This window comes from Protopterus annectens, chromosome 8.part0 (assembly GCF_019279795.1).
Source record: "Protopterus annectens isolate FY-2018-M chromosome 8.part0, PAN1.0, whole genome shotgun sequence".
Lineage (NCBI taxonomy): Eukaryota > Metazoa > Chordata > Ceratodontiformes > Protopteridae > Protopterus > Protopterus annectens.
In genome coordinates, this window is record NC_056741.1 from 1,334,637,148 (window position 1) to 1,334,655,275 (window position 18,128).

The 18,128-nt window shown below is 41.8% G+C and overlaps 1 protein-coding gene across 1 annotated transcript in view; it reads left to right on the forward strand.

Moving 5' to 3' along the window:
* SMURF2 (SMAD specific E3 ubiquitin protein ligase 2) overlaps positions 1-13,889 on the forward strand; it is a gene marked incomplete in the record, with an annotated part of 2,869,016 nt that extends 2,855,127 nt beyond the window's left edge. The window contains 1 exon segment of the mRNA XM_044080880.1: positions 12,362-13,889. Coding sequence (XP_043936815.1) covers positions 12,362-12,461 — 100 coding nt within the window.
* Positions 13,890-18,128: the final 4,239 nt, after the last annotated feature.

An 18,128-nucleotide genomic window follows, 5' to 3' on the forward strand; every position in this document is an offset into this window, starting at 1 on the left:
AATACCGGTGATTTTCGGCATTCCTAAAATCCATAAAACCTGAACAACCCCCCATTAAGACCTGTAGTGGATAGAAGAAATTCCATCACATATGCTAGTGCAAAAGTAGTAGATGGTATTTTGAAAAGGTTTTTAACATCTGAGCATCATATTTGTAAGGATTCTTGGACCTTTTGACAAAATATAAATAATCTTGAGTTTAATGAAGATTATAATTTTTTTTAACAGTTGACGTCAAGGTCCTGTGTACGTCCATCCTGCACACTATAGGAATTGAATGGGTTTCTTCTTTATTAAGACAGAAAGGGCGACCCTATCAGATAATTCTTTAGTGAAAGAATTATTAGATATTATTTTCACTAGTAATTTCATTATTTTTAAGAGGGATTATTATTTACAGGAAAGTGGTGTAGCAATGGAGTCCCCTTGTGGGACCAGCTTCACCAATTTAGTGATAGCATTTTGGGAACATGAGATCTGATATTGTTAATCCTCGTTCATTCCTTATGTGTGGGTATCGGTTCTGATCTCGGAACCGAGCCGGCCATCTTCCAAGTTTGTGTCAGCTACAAACTCTCGAGCTAAAACTCTTACCCAGAATTCCCCTCTCCCTGTTACCCCAGATTTCATTTGCCGCATCGCCATTCGGTCGTGTCAAGCTACTTCTCTTGAGCTAAGTACAATATTTTCTATCATACTAAATTCTGAAACAACATTTTCTCACAGAAAAGTTATTAGATTAGTTTTCTCTTACCTTATCACATTTAGCGACTATCCTTTCTTGAATCTTTTCAATTCTTTCCTCCTCTTTACAGCAAAGTAATTTATTTTTTTTACCATCGTTGGTAAACCCCCTATCCTTCTTACCTTCGGGTAATTCTTGTACCATTGCTGGTATTTTTTCTGGCTTTTCCTTCTTTCTTTCTAACATGGCAGATAAAAAAGGTAGTCCAGGTTTTAAAAGATGTTCAGATTGTGGCCATAAATTACTTACTTCAGATGCACATTCCCCGTGTGTCTATTGCTTGGGTATGCCTCATTTAACAGTTGACCTGCCCTGCGGGGTTTGTAAGAATTTCTCTAACAGGACGTTGATTGAGAGAAAAAATAAATTGATATTGAAGGGGCTGCTTAAATCTCCTTTTTTAGAGGCTATTTCAGGGTTGGAGGCTTCAACCCCTCCAAGATCCCATAAGAAAAAGAGTGATGAACATATAAAGGCCAAGTCTTTTCCTTCGTCCCCTGCTGCTCCCATTGAAGCCTTTTCATTGTTAGGACCCAAGGTTAAAAGCACACTGGCCAGATGTGAACAGGACGGTAAGACCCTTTCTGCTGTGGGTGTCCGTTATTCTTCCTCTCAACGGGCTTTCTCCAGGAACCAGAAGAGTGCCAAGATTTGGTACAAAAAGTCTCAAGGTCCTTTCTGTGACACACAGGCTGAGTTCTCCCTTAGAGGCAGAGGGGGAAACTCACAGGGAAGACACCCTTTTCGGGGCAGAGGGGGTCCGCATAATCTGGGTTCCAGGGACTCTTTCCCTGGCCAATCCTACCAGCGCTCCTGAAGAGCAGCCCAACTGCTTTCCTCTGGAAGTGGTTGGGGGTTGTTTCTCCTTGTACCCTTCTACCTGGCGAACCATCACCAAAGATTCTTGGGTACAAAGGATAATAACCAGAAGTTATCATATTCCCTTCGATCTTTGTCCCGCGCCCCCCCCCCCCAACAAACTTACCCGACGTTCCACCCAGTCAAAGGGAAGAAGCAGCATTAGAGATTTCAAAGCTGCTAAGGAAGAGAGTCATCCAAATGGTCTCTCCAGACCAGATAAGATCCGGATTCTACGCAAGACTATTTTTGGTGCCAAAGAATACCGGGGACTGGAGACCAATTTTTGGATCTCAGTGTATTGAACAAGTTTGTAAGAGTACAAAAATTCCGGATGGCCACAATACAGTCTATCCTTCCGCTTTTGGAAAAAGACAATTGGATGTGCTCGATAGAGCTTCAAGATGCATACTACCATATAAAAGTGGGCAGGCCATCAAGAAGATTCCTTCACTTCCGCGCGGGAGCTAGTCACTACCAATTCAGAGTACTGCCCTTTGGACTGCCTACAGCCCCCAGAGTGTTCACAAAGTGCATGGCAGTCGTCACAGCTCACTTGCAATTACAAGGATTCCAGGTGTTTCCATACCTAGACGACTGGCTCAACTCCCTGCCCACACCAGACATCTATTGGAAGAAGCCCTGGCATATTCTCTCCTCAGCAGAAAGGCTAGGCATAACCATAAACTGGCAAAACTCCAATCTCACCCCATCTCAGTCCGCAGAATTCATAAGGGTCATCTTGAATACAAAGAATTGCAGAGCATCCATTCCAGAGCACAGAATTCTAAGGATAAAGCAACAACTAATCCCAATCCTTTCAAGGGAGAAATCCACAGCTCATTCTGTTCTCCGGTTGTTGGGTTCCATGGCAGCCTCCATTACGATTGTCCCCCTGGCCAGGTTTCACATAAGGCTTCTACAATGGCTACTGCTTACCCAATGGTATCCCTTTAAGTACCCTCTTCAGCCAAGATTCGGGTAACTCACAGGTGCAAACAGGATTTAAATTGGTAGATGGCCCACACCCCATCACAAAGGTCTCGCTCATGCTCCCCCCAATAGCCCAAGGCTACAGTGACCACAGATGCCTCCCTGATGGGGTGGGGGGGTGGCTATGTCAGGGACAGACAGTCCAAGGTACTTGGTCACAAATGGAGGCCCATCTGCATATAAATGTTCTAGAGCTGAGGGCGGCGCTTCTGGCGTTGCAAGCATTCCATCCTCTGCTGCTATCTGGGACTATTGCGATACAATCAGACAACATGGCGGTGATCTGGTACATCAACAAACAGGGCGGAACCAAATCTTACCCACTCTGTCGAGAGGCCATGAGGATATGGCAATGGGCGATGGCTACCAAACATTTTCTTCTAGCAACGCACATTCCCAGGAGTTCCAACGTGATAGCAGACAAGACTCAGCAGGTGTATTCTAGAACCTCAAAAGTGGTCTCTGAATCCCTTGATAGAGGCGGAGATTTTCAACCACTGGGGTCTTCCTTGCTGCGACTTCTTTGCGTCCCCGACCAACTACAAATGCAGCAAATATTTTGCCCTGATTCCCCCTCCGGGACAGTCACCCAGGGAAGCTGTAGTCCACGATTGGCCCTCGGGTCTACTTTATGCATTTCCACCTCTCCCCTCATTCCCCTGTTTCTGAAGAAAGCCCACCAGTTGAACAGCAAAGTGATCCTCATAGCACCATATTGGCCTCGTTAGATTTGGTTCCCCTTCCTTTGGCCTCACCTGCTAGATCAACCATGGATTCACCATCTAACCCTGGCATTGATCTCCCATTTGCAGAATCTGATTCACCCCAACTTGGACAGTCTGAAGCTCACAGCTTGGCTCCTCCAATTCCCTTGATTGCCAGCAGAATGATCTTTCTTTGCCAGTACGTGACATTCTTATTGCATCTCATAAGTCTTCCATCAGAATTACTTATCTAAGCAAGTGGAAAAGATTTATTTTTCGCTGAAAGAAAAACAAGTAGACCCTTTTTCAGCACCAGTGTTGATAGTACTGGAGTATCTAGCCACCCTTTTTCAATCCGGTCTATTGGCCTCTACCATTAGAGTTCATTTGGCTGCAATATCTAATTTCCATGATGGTGTCCAACACTCCTCTCTTATGGCACACAAATTATGCAACACTTTCATAAAAGGTGTGAATCATCCAAAACCCCCTTTAGAGAACCTACTCAACCATGGGGGCCTGTCATTAGTTCTACAAGCTTTGACAATACCACCTTTCGAACTAGCTTCTTCTTGCGACCTCAAATACTTGTCATGGAAAACCTGGTTTTTGGTCGCCATTACGTCTGCCAGATGTATTTCTGAGCTTCAAGCCTTATGCACCAAGAGTCCATATTTGATTTTTCATAGAGTTAGAGTGTCATTGCGAACTAATCCTTCCTTTCTGCCAAAAGTGATCTCTGAAATGTCCATTAATCAAATCATTGAATTGCCAGATGTTCATCGTGTTACACTGCTGCAGTCATTACACTTGGGTTATCCTGCCATCAGGCGGTTCCCCAGTCGGCCTGAGTTCCAAAGTCTTGGTCCGGCGTCAGTTGCTGTTGCCTCCTCCCTGACGTCAGTGCGACAGGGGTATATAAGATGCAGCCAACGCCATTTTCTTCAGTCTTTCTTGCCGCGCGGTGCTCGAAGCAGAAGCAGTTCACAAGTGCCGGTCGGCCGACTCCTGAGATTTTCATTCCGAATCCAGAACCAAAGTCTTCTACAAAGCTAAGTACCCCATTGGGGAAACATTTTCTTGCCTCAGACCGATGTCAGTAAAAGTTAATAACTGTATTTCTTGTGGGAAGCAAATACCTCATAAGGATTTCCACTCCTATTGTATTCCATGCCTAGGCCCAGACCACGACATCACTGGTTGTCGGTTTTGAGCTAGGTTTAACAAGCGCACTATTAAACGTCGGTTTGATTTTGCCCAACATTATTTTGGCAGAAAATTCAATTACACCATGCCGTCGGAACTTCCAACGACAGGATTACATAAAAAGCACAAAGACAAGGACAGGCATCCGAGGCCCAAAACTGACGACGAGGCCTCTTCTAGGCTGGTCGCCGGTTCTCCGGTTTTCAGCGAGGTGCCTACGCAGCCCCTGACGACCACTTCCACAGAACCACAGACCGCCTCCGACTCCCACGTGGAGCTGGCTGGGCCTTCGGACGCTCTATGGTTTCAGCCTACCGATAACCCTTCTGAGGGAACCGAAGTAGCTGAGCAATCCACAGCCTCAGAGGGTGTCTTCAGACCTACCCAGTTAACCATTAAACCCTCTGCTAAGTCTAAGGCCCCATTTAAAACAAAGAAACAGATACAGCATTCTCCAGGGCAGGCTTCCATGCCTAAGAAACAAATGCTCAAAATGGCCGAAGACCTAATCACCCTGATCAGGGGGTCCCATCCCCCTCCTGATAAAAGGCCCAGACAGGATGCAGACTATGAATCTTCCGACCAGGTGTCCGTTTCTTCAGATTCATCCTCAGACCTAGGATTCTGATGCTGAGGAATCAATTCCATCAGCCTCTCCGCTTGAGGACTACTCCTTTGGGGGAGACCTTACATACCATGAGGGAGTATTTCCATTGGGAAGGCCAGGATTACTCAGAATCCAAGAAAAGGCTCAGAGACTTCCTTTTATTGCCTCAACACAGACCCCTTGCTATTCCGAAAGTGTTAGATATTGTGGATGATGTCTACACTGAATCCAGCTTAAACCCTGACTCCTTACCTCCAGCCCCAGTTAAACTCGATAGATATTACAGAGTCCCTGACTCTCACAAATTTTTGTATAAAAGCCCTGTTGCTGACCCTGAAACTATTTCTCAGGGACCCAAAGAGATTAAGGCCTCATCAGCAAAAAACCCAGTTCCCTCTGACAGAGATTCCAGAGCATTAGACAGATGGGGAAAGAAAGTATATATGTCTGCAACTCTAGCAATGAGAGCCTTAAATTGCCAGTTTCATATGCTAAAATATCAGCAATTTATGATATCTCAGTTGAAACAAAAGATGCTTCCAGATGCAGATCCTCCTAATTTTAAAGAAATGCAGGATTTATTGCATGCAGCTGAACAAGTGGGAAAATATACTTTGCAATGTGGGTTTGACTCCTTAGAGGCCTCCTGTAGGGCAGCAGTTACAGGCTCTGTCATTAGAAGGCATGCTTGGTTGAAAGAACATACGTTACCAGATCATGTTAAGGCAAAATTATTGGATGCACCTTTGCGGGATGTGGTGTTTGGAGTTAAGGCAGAGGAGGTACTAAAGAAGATGGAGGATAAGGCAAAATCTATGCAAACAGTGAAGGATTTCTTACAGGTTCAGCCTCCTCGTTTTAGCAGAAATTGGCCAACAAAGAATTGGTCCTTTCCAGTCACAGACAGACCTAAAAGAGACAGATACAGACGTCCAAGAGGTAGAGGTCAAGCACAAGGTCCTTACAGACATCGACAATGGGGTACACCAGGCCAGAAAGAAGGGGAAGACAGGCCACAACCTTATAAAAAGCAGCCTCAATGACTTCCCACTACAGCTGCCAAACAGCTCTCTCTTGGCAGCCCCCTTAGGAGGAAAACTGGCACTTTTCTGTCACAATTGGCATTGCATCACCAAAGACAAATGGGTTCTCAACATTGTATCTCAAGGTTACAGGTTCCACTTTCACACTTTGCCAAGGTTAAAAGGAATGCCAAATCTGCCACCATATCAATGGGCAGAGGCTCAAAAACAAATCACAGCACTCATGGACATGAGAGCTATTCAAAAGGTACCACCACAGGAGCAATGACAAGGATTTTATTCAAGACTCTTTCTGGTTCCCAGAAAGGACAAAGCCTGGAGACCCATTCTGGATCTTTCTTCTCTAAACACTTACCTGGATGTTCCGAAATTCATAATGTTGACACTACAGCAGCTTCTTCACATGCTGGGAAAGAAAACTTGGCTCGTGACTTTGGACCTCAAGGAGGCATACCTGCATGTCCCTATCAGACAAAACTGCAGAAGATAGAAGATACCTCAGATTTCTAGCTGGTCCAATGCACTATCAATTCTCTGCACTGCCCTTTGGCTTATCTACTGTGCCCAGGGTCTTCACAAAGTGCCTGGCACCAGTAATTGCATTTTGCAGGCAAAAAGGAATTCAGATTTATCCATACCTGGACGACTGCTTGATTCAAGCAGAGAGCAAGGGCATTCTTCTAAAGCATCTGGCGTTCGTAAACAAGTTATTAAGTTGCCTGGGGTACACAGTAAACGAAAAGAAATCAAAACTAGTGCCCTCACAACAGATAATATTCCTGGGTGCCAGCTTGAACACAACGTCCCAGATGGCTTATCTCACGCCAGACAAGCAAGGGCAACTGACTCAGTAATTTCAGTTGATGGCAACAAAGACCCAACTCCCTGCAAGAAAAATTCTGCAGGCCTTGGGCTACATGGCATCTTGCATACTACTAATTCCATATGCCAGACTGTATATGAGGAAACTACAATGGTACCTGGTCTCAACACTGTCAAAGTTTGGAAACAGTTATACCACTAATTCCTTGCCTTCAACAGGAGTTTTGATGGTGGGCCCAAGCTTGTCACCTCAACAAGGGACAGCCTTTTACTCAACCACCAGCCAGGCAAACACTGACAACAGATGCATCGGATTATGCCTGGGGAGCACACATGGCAGGAAAATGTATTCAGGGCGAGTGGCCCACAGAGCAAAGGCATCTTCACATCAATCAAAAAGAGATGCTAGCTGTACAAAATGCCCTTATAGCTTTCAAGGACCTGCTGCATCCAGGACAACTACTACTAAAGACAGACAACACCACAGTTATGTGGTACATAAACAAGCAAGGGGGCACACACTCCTACCCCCTCTGCAGACAAGCCATGACCTTGTGGAACACAGCTCTAGACTACCAAGTTCATCTGCAAGCACAATTCCTGCCAGGAAAGAAAAACACACTGGCAGACGACCTAAGCAGAAACATCAAGGATCCTCACGAATGGGATATGAATCCACAAATATTCAGGATGATAACACAAAAATGGTGGAGCCCGGACATAGATCTGTTTGCATCCCCAATGAACTGCCAGCTGCAGAAATTCTGCACAAGGAGTTACCATCCACAAGCATGGAAAGTGGATGCCCTCTCATTCAGCTGGAAAAACCTGCAAGTATACGCTTTCCCTCCTTTACCTCTCCTTCCAAAGGTACTCATAAAAGCCAGGCAAGAAGAGCCAAAGATGATCCTGATTGCACCAGACTGGCCCCGCCAGCACTGGTACCCAATCTTAAAGAACTTAGCACAAGAACCACCCTGGATTTTGCCTCATATCCCACATCTGCTGACACAGCACAACAATCAGATACTTCACAGCCAGCTAAAGACTTTAAACCTAGCTGCATGGAAGATTCCTTAGTCAAGCAAGCAATGCCTCTCTCCAAAGCTGTTACGGATGTCATTCTGGAGGACAGAAGGCCTACCACCAGGAAAGCCTACTCGGATAAATGGAAGAGATTCTGTGCCTGGAACCAGGCGCACAGCCTTGACCCGCTTGTCCCAAACATTCCTCAGACTTCAATATTTAACTGAGATGCTGGACAAGGGCCTCTCCTTTTCATCCATCAAGATCCACGCCTCAGCCATTTCTGCTCATTACAACACGGATCCATCATTTTTTTCTAATCCTTTGCTCAAACAGTACCTCAGAGGGGCTAAAAACATAAGACCGCCCCGTAGAGCACCTATCCCAACTTGGGACCTCAACTTTGTTTTGGAAAAATTAACTTTACCTCCTTTTGAGCCAGCTAACACAGCAGAATTAAAATACATCTCTTGGAAAACTGCTCTGCTACTGGCAATAACATCAGCATGAAGAGTTTCAGAATTACAGGCACTAATGGCAGTGGAACCTTTCCTCATTTTCCACCAGGACAGGGTGTCTATAAGAACTAACCCTATGTTTACGCCAAAGGTGGTATCAAGTGTGGCTCTAAACCAAACTATTCACTTGCCAACTTTCTATCCAAAACCACAGAACAAAGGGGAGAGACTACTACATTCTTTGGACATTCACAAGCAGTTACGCTTCTACTTGGACAAAACCAAAGCTTTCATAAAATCTGAGCAATTATTGGTAGCATATGCTGCAGGAGCATAGGGAAAAGCCATTTCAAAACAGACTGTCTCAAAATGGATAGGACATTGTATACGTTTCTGCTATACTCACCATGGGAAACCTGTACCTAGCAGCATTAGATCTCACTCCACCAGGGCAACAGCCACCTCAACTGCCTACCTCAGAGGAGTACCTACCAAGGATATTTTGGAAGCAGCAACATGGAGTTCTGTGCATACCTTCACCAAGCATTACCATTTGCCTTTATACTCCAAATCCAGAGCTGGCTTCGCTACTGCTGTGCTGCAGGGCCTTATAGCCACCCCTAATGCCTTATAGAGCCAGCCTCCCTACCTCAGCTTTGGGATTCCACCCAAGTGTAATGACTGCAGCAGTGTAACACGATGAACATAGTACAGATTTGTACCTACCATAAATGTAGATGTTCGAGTGTAAACACTGCTGCAGTCCAGGTTACCCTCCCTCCTTCCCCTCTTACTTGCTGGTACGTACCTATGCCTTTTACCCATACTACCTAAGGCAAGTATTTGCTGGTAACTGATAGTTGTTGTTTGCTTTTCTTATGTATGTTTTATTAGCAATTTGAATTGCCTACCTATTTGGGGGCACCTGACATCTGGGGCAAGAAAAACTGAAGAAAATGGCGTCGGCTGCAACTTATATACCCTTGGTGCACTGACGTCAGGGAGGAGGCGACAGCAACCGATGCCGAACCAAGACTTTGGAACTCAGGCCGACTGGGGAACCGCCTGACGGCAGGATAACCCAAGTGTAATGACTGCCGCAGTGTTTACACTCGAACATCTACATTTATGGTAGGTACAAAACTGTACTTTTTCTTCCCCAACTATTCTAACAAAGGAGAGTATTGCCTACAATACCCTAGGTATTCACAGGCAAATTTGCTTCTACTTGAACAGGATTAAGGCCTCTTGTAAATCAGACCAGTTATTTTTGGCCTATTCTGGACATAGATTAGGATGTGCTGTTGCTAAGGTCACATTGGCTAAATGGTTGAAAGACTGTGTGACCTTCATTTATAGACGATGTCATATTCCATTACCTACTACCAGGCTCATTCTACAAGGTCAGTGGCAACTTTTGCTGCCTTCCATGCCAGAGCTTCTTTACATGACATTTGTGCAGCTGCAACTTGGGCTACCCCTCATACCTTCATCAGTCATTACAAATTGGATTTGGCCTCCAGAGAAAGAGCATCTTTTGGTTCTATGGTGCTCAGGAATGTCCTTGCATGAGAGCCTCCCAGGAATAAAGGCAGCTGGGGACTCTGTCCCACACGTAAGGAATGAACGAGGATTAACAATATCAGATAAAGAAGTTATGTCTTACCATAACGTTCCATCTGTATTGTTGATCCTCGTTCAGTCATTGCGACCCTCCTTTCTTCCCCCTCCTGTGGCTTCTAGTGGATCTCACCATCCGGTTCTATTATATCATTTGACCAGAGGTAGCCACTACCTTCTTTTGACTTGCAAACTCAATCTGAGGTAACAGGGAGAGGGGAATTCTGGGTAAGAGTTTTAGCTCGAGAGTTTATAGCTGACGCAAGCTTGGAAGATGGCCGGCTCGGTTCCGAGATCGGAACCGATACCCACATGTAATGACTGAACGAGGATCAACAATACAGATGGAACGTTATGGTAAGGCATAACTTCTTTTTCTTATTTAAGAACAGACATGCTTGGAATCAAATTTATTTTTTTTCCTGTTACTCGGATAACATCTTTATTATATTAAAAGGTGATAAGAAGACAGCCTTAGATTTATTACAATATTTTAACATTACTACCAACTATCTTGAATTTACTTTTAGTTTCCACCCAGATACAATCTTTTATTTGGATGTGGAACTTAAGAAAGATCGAATAAATGCTAGGTATTTAGCTTAGATTTTTAGAGCACTTACTCAAATGCTTTTTTACATTTTTCAAGTGCTCACCCATTTTATCAGAAATATTCGGTAGTGAAAGGCCAATTGGTCCTTGCGGCAAGATGGTATCCTTAGATGACGAGTTTGCTATAAAGTGTAGTAACTTAAGAAACATGTTCCAGAGACGTGGTTATCCAAGCTCTTTATTGGATGAATTAATAAGAAAAGTTAACCATAAAAGAAATATAGGTTATTAAAAACCCATTTTGAATAACCAAAACTTTGTTAATGTTAATATGGATGCTCCCGTTCAGTTGGAAGAAAAGGGTACTAATTTGAATAACTTCAGTTTGATTTATTACACCTTTAGCCTGGATTCTGTGAATTTGAGACAAATTATTTATAAAAACTGGTGCTTGCTCACAGAGCATGCAAGTATTAGTGCCTGTCTGTTATTCTCAATCAGGGGTGTCAGCACTTCAGTGTTGGCTTCAAACCAATCAAACCAATCAGCACACTTGACTGTGTTTTCTTCCTGAAGACAAATATTGCAATATTGTAGATAGCCTCCCATAGTTTTTCCCATGTCTTGTGGGTGTTAAGTGTCAAGTCCATATAAGTTAAGGGATTAAATGAAAAAAGGTATCATTGCATTCTTAAAATACTGTACCACTATTTTAAAGGGGTTGGTCATGGTTTGCCCAGGTGACATTGGCAGGACTTTTTTTTAGCATGTACAAAGTCTAACAAGTGTCTTTGTGCCTAAAACATACCTGCGTAAGGAAAATGGCCATTGCTTCTAGCCTGTGATACTGATTGGCCCTTTAAAATATCTTCACCCAGAGCAGTTCCATTTTAATAGACAGGTGTTTGCCCATTTCTGAATGTTTTCTGTGTATTATGTGATTGTAAAAGTGCCAGTGTACCATTAACCCAGCTGTTGACAAAATCTTTTTTTTTTTTTTTTAATGTTCATACTTTCCCTACAGTCCTGTGATGTCTGTCATGAGCTGTAATGCATTGCTGTGTTTAATAGCATAATAGCAACATTTTATTTGACACTCTCTGGATGTTGGTTTGATTTTTTTTTCTCCCATGATGCTGCTGCACAGGGCTAGATGCAATAAGTACGTAAGATCAATGAGCCATACGCTGATTTATCTAAATTACTCTGCTGTCCAATTGCAAGAGTTTCTTACGGCATCTGTATACATTTTTTGCATGTCCTTTTATAGGAGTTCAGCCCATAGATTTGGTTGTTTTGTGTGTATGGTTGTGTGTGTTTGGGGGAAGAGAGGGTATTTAGCAACTCAGGATGGCGGTTTGGTTTGCAGTTCCAAAATCCCTGTTTACAAATTTGCTTAAACTGTTGCTATGATGACTACTCTAGTCTTTTGCAACATCTTTCCACAGAGGAGAAACTTTCTTATGTTGCTGTTTTTCTCCCACTGGGCTTTCAGTATGTTGGCAGTGATGTACAAAAGGTGATCATTCTGGTAGCAATTTCTGCTATGTATGTTTGTCTTTATTGAGGACTGGACACAGTAGGCATTTAACTTCCTAAGATATCATTTAGTTTAAGATGGAATACTGAAGTTAGTTACTAATGGTAAAGGTATAATTAAGTTGCAAAAATATTTTATCTTTATAATCATGACACTAAATCTGCTATTTTATCTGTTTTTTTAACAGTTTTAATCGTATTGACATTCCTCCTTATGAAAATTATGACAAGTTGTACGAGAAGTTGCTGACAGCCATAGAAGAAACATGTGGGTTTGCCGTGGAATGATTGTCACCTTGACTAGTACCGAACTATATTTTTTAAACTATATCTGTAAGAAAGGCTATTTTCAACCAAGGCACCAGAAATGCTTGAACTACTTACAGGTATTTCCCTTATTTTATGGAAGGACATAATAAGGGGAAAAGGATGACTTATTTTGAAAACTTTTGACTTTTCAAGAAAGTCAGTCCCACAGCTTTGGCCATGAGACTGCTTTCAGCTGCTATGTTTAAAAAAAAAAAAAAAAAAAGGAAAAAGAATTAAAAAAAACTAATCTTGAATATACAGAAATATACAGGATGCTGACTTTTTCGGAATCTCAGCAGTTGTGGTATTCAACAGTTCAAAAAAAAGCAACTACTTTTTAAAAACCTTATTTGTTTTGTTTACTCACACAGTTCCTGATGTATAACAAGCACCACAACTTGGCTGCAAAAGTTTTACAATGTGCTGCATCATCAGTAATCCTACGTATTACACCTGCACTTTCATTTTTATAAAGTGAAGGAAGTTCTCCAAGGAGTTATCCAATGTCTTTGTGAAGCTGGCTTAACTGCATTGCATCTCTGAATTAAATGGAATGATTTTGAAATATAGGGAATATGTGATGTATAGGCAACATACTACTCTGAAGTTCTAGGAAGTTAATTTCAAAGGTACTGCTTTGCCATTTAGGATTCTAAATAATTAAAGTGGATAATATCTGTGCCAGTAATTATCACAGAAAATTTTCCATGAATGTTGGTGTTAGACTGCATCATGACACAGAATTTTTTAAGTAAAAACATGAAAAAAAAAGCCCTAAAATTGTAATTGTAAAGCACAATAGCCTGTAAAAAAACTGATGTGGATTGTATTAAGGTAATTGACTTTCATAAGATTTCAGTAGTAGTGCTGTAATACTTGGTGGAAGTGTGTCCATGTTGGTTAACTAAAGATTCTGTTATACCAATCATAGAATTCTAATCATGTGGAATATGTGTAATCAGAGGGTTTACTAATGTGTAAACTATGCTAATTGAAAATATTTTGTTTAGCAGTGTTGTTTGAAAGGAGCACCACAGGTACATATTTCTTTTTTTTCAGGTGATTGAAACCCTAGTTACTTCTCTCATGCTTGAATTTGTAGGATGGCACCTCCTTTGTAGCTTTGGGAACAGAATATAGTTACTGCACTGCAGCATTGAAATGGGACTTTTATTTTCATTTTGTATAGTAGCATAGCTGCAATCAGCATTGTATATAGGGGAGTAGAAGTGTGTAGTGATCTTTTCACATATTGCATTTTCTTTAAAAAAAATAAATACTAGACTCCAAGATGCTGTTGCTGCAGATTATACTATATGTATTGGTGTGAGTGGTGCTTTGACCATCTGGGCCTTTTTTCTTCAGTAGCCCTTATCCCGCTTGCTCGCTGTTCATATGCATGTGTGTGTGTGTGTGTGTGTGTGTGTGTGTGTGTGTCTATATATATATATATATATATATATATATATATATATATATATATATATATATATATATATATATATATATATATATATAGTTTACTATTACATTACCAAAGCCCACAATATCTTAGACAACAGACACATGACTGTCTTATTGTAAGCTAACAATGTCAAAGCCCAAAAGCACTAAAAATCTAAAATGTTGAATCTCTGTAAGTGTTTGGAACAAGGAACAAGCAGTAACATGGGTCTTGCAAATGGGGGAGGGGGGGTCTGGGGCCATGTCCAGGAGTTTGATGTTGTGGGCTTCAACATTGTTGGTTTATAATATGATCATTGCAGGATTGTTGTTTATGGTATTGTGACCTTTGGAAATGTCATAGTAAACTACACACACACATACACAAACATATACACACACACACAGTCTGACATGCACATGAAAACATTCAATTAGCATTCATTCTGGCAGCCATCTTGCCTCCATGTTTTTCTTGAAAACTTGCAAGATTGAAATTGACCTAGTTAGGTTTTTATAATTTCTATTAAGTTTCATTGCAGTGTTTCCCATTTTTAGTTTTTTTTTTTCGCTTCAGTAATTAGTAGGATTTCAGAACCCACTCAAGTGCACTTGCAGGGACGCAGATTGTAGTGTCTGATCCATATTCAGTGTGCCTTATTTAACTTCGGTGTGTTCCTTGCTCCTCTGCCTTTGATTTCTTGGTAGCCAAGTTGGAAACAAAATCTTTCATTGAGGTCGATCATTGGTTAGGTTTTTATATTCCTTTGTATTTTATACACAAAAATCACACATGCCTGTGTGCCATATATTTTGGTTGTTTTTAACAAGGTTGGTGGGCTGACATAAAGCCAGGCCCTGGATCTCACCAGGCAAATGCAAATAGTAACTGCATAGAGTTTACAAACCGAGCATTTAAAAATAATCGTAATAAAACAAGTGTGCGCACTGTTGCAGGCAGAGTAGCTAAACTAAAAATGGTGCAACTGTTCTATAAAAGGCAATAACATTAAATGAACCCAGCATTTATAATAAGAATAGCTGTCAACTGTACAGATTTTTGCCTCATACTTTGTCCATTTTTCATGAAATTGTGTTTTTCTGGCAAATTAGTGTCAAATCATTAAAGAGTGAAGTTAGAAAATAATGACAGATATTTGAGTTTCAGACTTAATACCCTTCAGAAAATTCATGCTAATGGAGAATCTGTTATTTTATACACTTTCTAAGTTTGTAAGAGCAATATTTAAAAATTGTCCCTATTTTGGAGCCTTTGTCCCACTTTTATTTATGGCTTTGTCCAGATTTCTTGCTCTAAGAGGTTGAGAGGTATGATAATGAGCCTGAAAAGAAACTTAACAGCTGTTAATATTGATAGCTCTTTTAACATTAGTTGGAAAGATACTTAGTATATTTAATGAAAGCACTGAAATAGGTCTTTCCACATATTTATGCTACAAAGGTGATAAGCAGCAAGGGAAAGTAAAGGTAGAAAGATAGAAATTATGTTAAATGAACTTGATATAGGCAAGGAAAAAGAATCCTAAGGAAGCTGAGAAACATACAGCTGAGACCTTCTTCCATATCCAAGTCAGGTGGTAGGTAGTAATGGCTCAAAGTACAAGTCTCTCAGGACACCCCCGTTGCCTTTAATCCTTCTAAAAGTGCTGATATATTTCTTCTGTGGCATTTTAACTACTGGAATCAGGATCTGCAGATGCGTTAACCAGCAAGTCATCTCAAATTATTTTGCCTACCCTTCTTTTTTTTTTTTTTTTGTTCATTTCATCCATAGCAAGACATCGTTGTCTTCCTTCCACTCATAATGGTCCTGGTGTTTTTACGTTATTTTATCCTTCCCTCTTTTTGGTCTGGTGCCTGTTTGTAAGAATCCTTTTTTTATTTTAGCTTAAACAAATCTACAGAATTTGTGTCGTAAATAAATATTTTGAATAGTATAACTACTAGATGTTCATCATATTGATCACTGCTGCAGTAGCCTTAGCTGTATGGATTATATACTACTGAGGATATAACAATCAGCCAGTTTCCAAAGCTTCAGGGAACCTTCCATGCACCCAAACTGTCAAGGAGATCGAGCTGATTTGACTAAAAGAAAGGTTTAGACACAAAGTCCTTTAGAGCTTTACTGCCTCCAAAGAGAATGCTGCTGTTAGGCTTTCGAGGATTGATAGCTTGTGCTGTTCCTTTGCTGGACAGAAAAGTTTCCTTTGAGAGAAAAAAAACTTCCGTTTTCCTATTTGTGTTGCTGTTTTTTTTACTTTACTCTTCAGGAAAGTTATTTTATTCTAGGAGTGTTTGTTTTAATGGTCTACCGTAAGACTGTATAAATGGAACGCTCTTTCTCCTGTCATTTTACTGTAAAGTAACTGAAAACATTTTTTCTATGGAGAAATTTTGTTTCTTTTACTTTTGTATGGCTGACATTGTGGTTTTAAAGTGCTTTTTACTGTGTTCTGTCAAAAAAGTAACTTTTGTAGACTGATGTTGTTTACCGGCATTTGCTGCTTGTCCTCCCTAGGAAAGAGGCACCATTTTTAGCTTGCCCATGGAACAGACTACTGGTCCCACAGTCTGTCCTCCTTCCAGCCACAAAAAGAAAAAAATGAAGTGAACAGACATTGTTACCACAGTAGGCTAGCAATTTGCCTGAGCCTCAGGTGGGTGACACTGCTGTGGTCATTTGTTGTACCTCAGACCAGCCATCTTCTACTGCATATCTCTCTAGTGTAGCACCTATAGCCAATATGGACTAGGAGTTAGCTATGTCCTCTGTGTCTGATAGTGTACCCTCAGTGGGCAAGAGAGAGAGACTCTTGTCGGTCCTGAAAGTGGTCAGAATGCTGTACCCATCCCTGGGGAAGCTGCTGCTGTCGCCATTACTAAAAGAGTTGGCCCTATTTTTCCTTTCAAAAAGAAGCAGAAAACCAAGCATGTATCTGTTCCTGCTCAAATTTCTTTGGATAGAAGTAGTTTACTGGATTTGGCTTAGTGTTTAATTCAGACTATTGATCTTTCTTGCACAGTATTTTCTGTTAAAAGAACAATATCTCTTTTCCTGAAGAGATCTAAGATTCTGAGTATGGACAGGAAGATGCAGTAACAGATGCATTTTTTTCCAATAGATTTCTGATTCGGATTCAGAAGAGAGCTCAATTTCAGTTTCTCTCTGTGGGTGTTTCTCTTTTTCTGAGACTGTTGCTAGAGTGTCCCAGTGTTTTCAATGGAAAAACAATATGGTTTCTTAGTTCCTCAGAAAAAATTGAGTTGTTACAGAAGGATTTTCCAGATCCTACACCCATTCCTCCTGTTCTATTTATATTACAGGATGTGCGTATTACTGCTTGCAGTTTTCCTGATAGTCAGCCAGCTGTCCCTAAAATGTCAGATAAAATGTATAATAAAGTTCCTCAGATGTCCTTCAAGAATGCAACTGCAGTCATAACATGTGGGTTGTCCTGCCTCAGGCAGCCCTCGGTCGGCCGGATTCCAAAGTCTGGGTCCGACGTCGGCTGATGTCACATTTCTCTCCGACGTCAGAGCGGCTGGAGTACATAAGCATCAGCCGACGCCATTTTCTTCAGTCTTTCTTGCCGCGCAGTGCCCGAAGCAGAAGCAGTTCGCAAGTGCCGGTCGGTCAGCTCCTGTATTCTTCGATACCGAAGTCATCAAAAAAGCTAAGTACCCCGTTGGGGACCTTTTCTTGCCTCAGCCGATGTCAGAAATTACTGAAAAAGTTAACAATTGTCTTTCTTGTGGTAAACAAATACCTCATAAGGATTTCCACTCTTACTGTCTTCCTTGCCTGGGCCCAGACCACGACGTCTCGGCCTGTGTAGCCTGTGCTCGCTTCAACAAGCGCACTCTCAGGCGCCGGGCGGAGTTCGCTGAAGATTTTTTCGCCGATAAATTTGCTTACACCATGCCGTCGGATCTTCCGACATCGCAAACTCCCAAAAAGCGAAAAGACCGGGACAGACATCCTCGGCCCGCGTCTACCACCGACTCCACGCCAAAACCTAGCGCGAGTGCTTCGGTTCCCTCTGAGACGGTCTCTCCACCGCTCCGAACCGAAGACACCGCATTACCGACGACTCCGATCCCGGATATCACTCAGACACCAGTTATCAATTTTCCTCCGGATACCGAAACTGAGGAAATGCCCGAGACCATTGCTGTAGA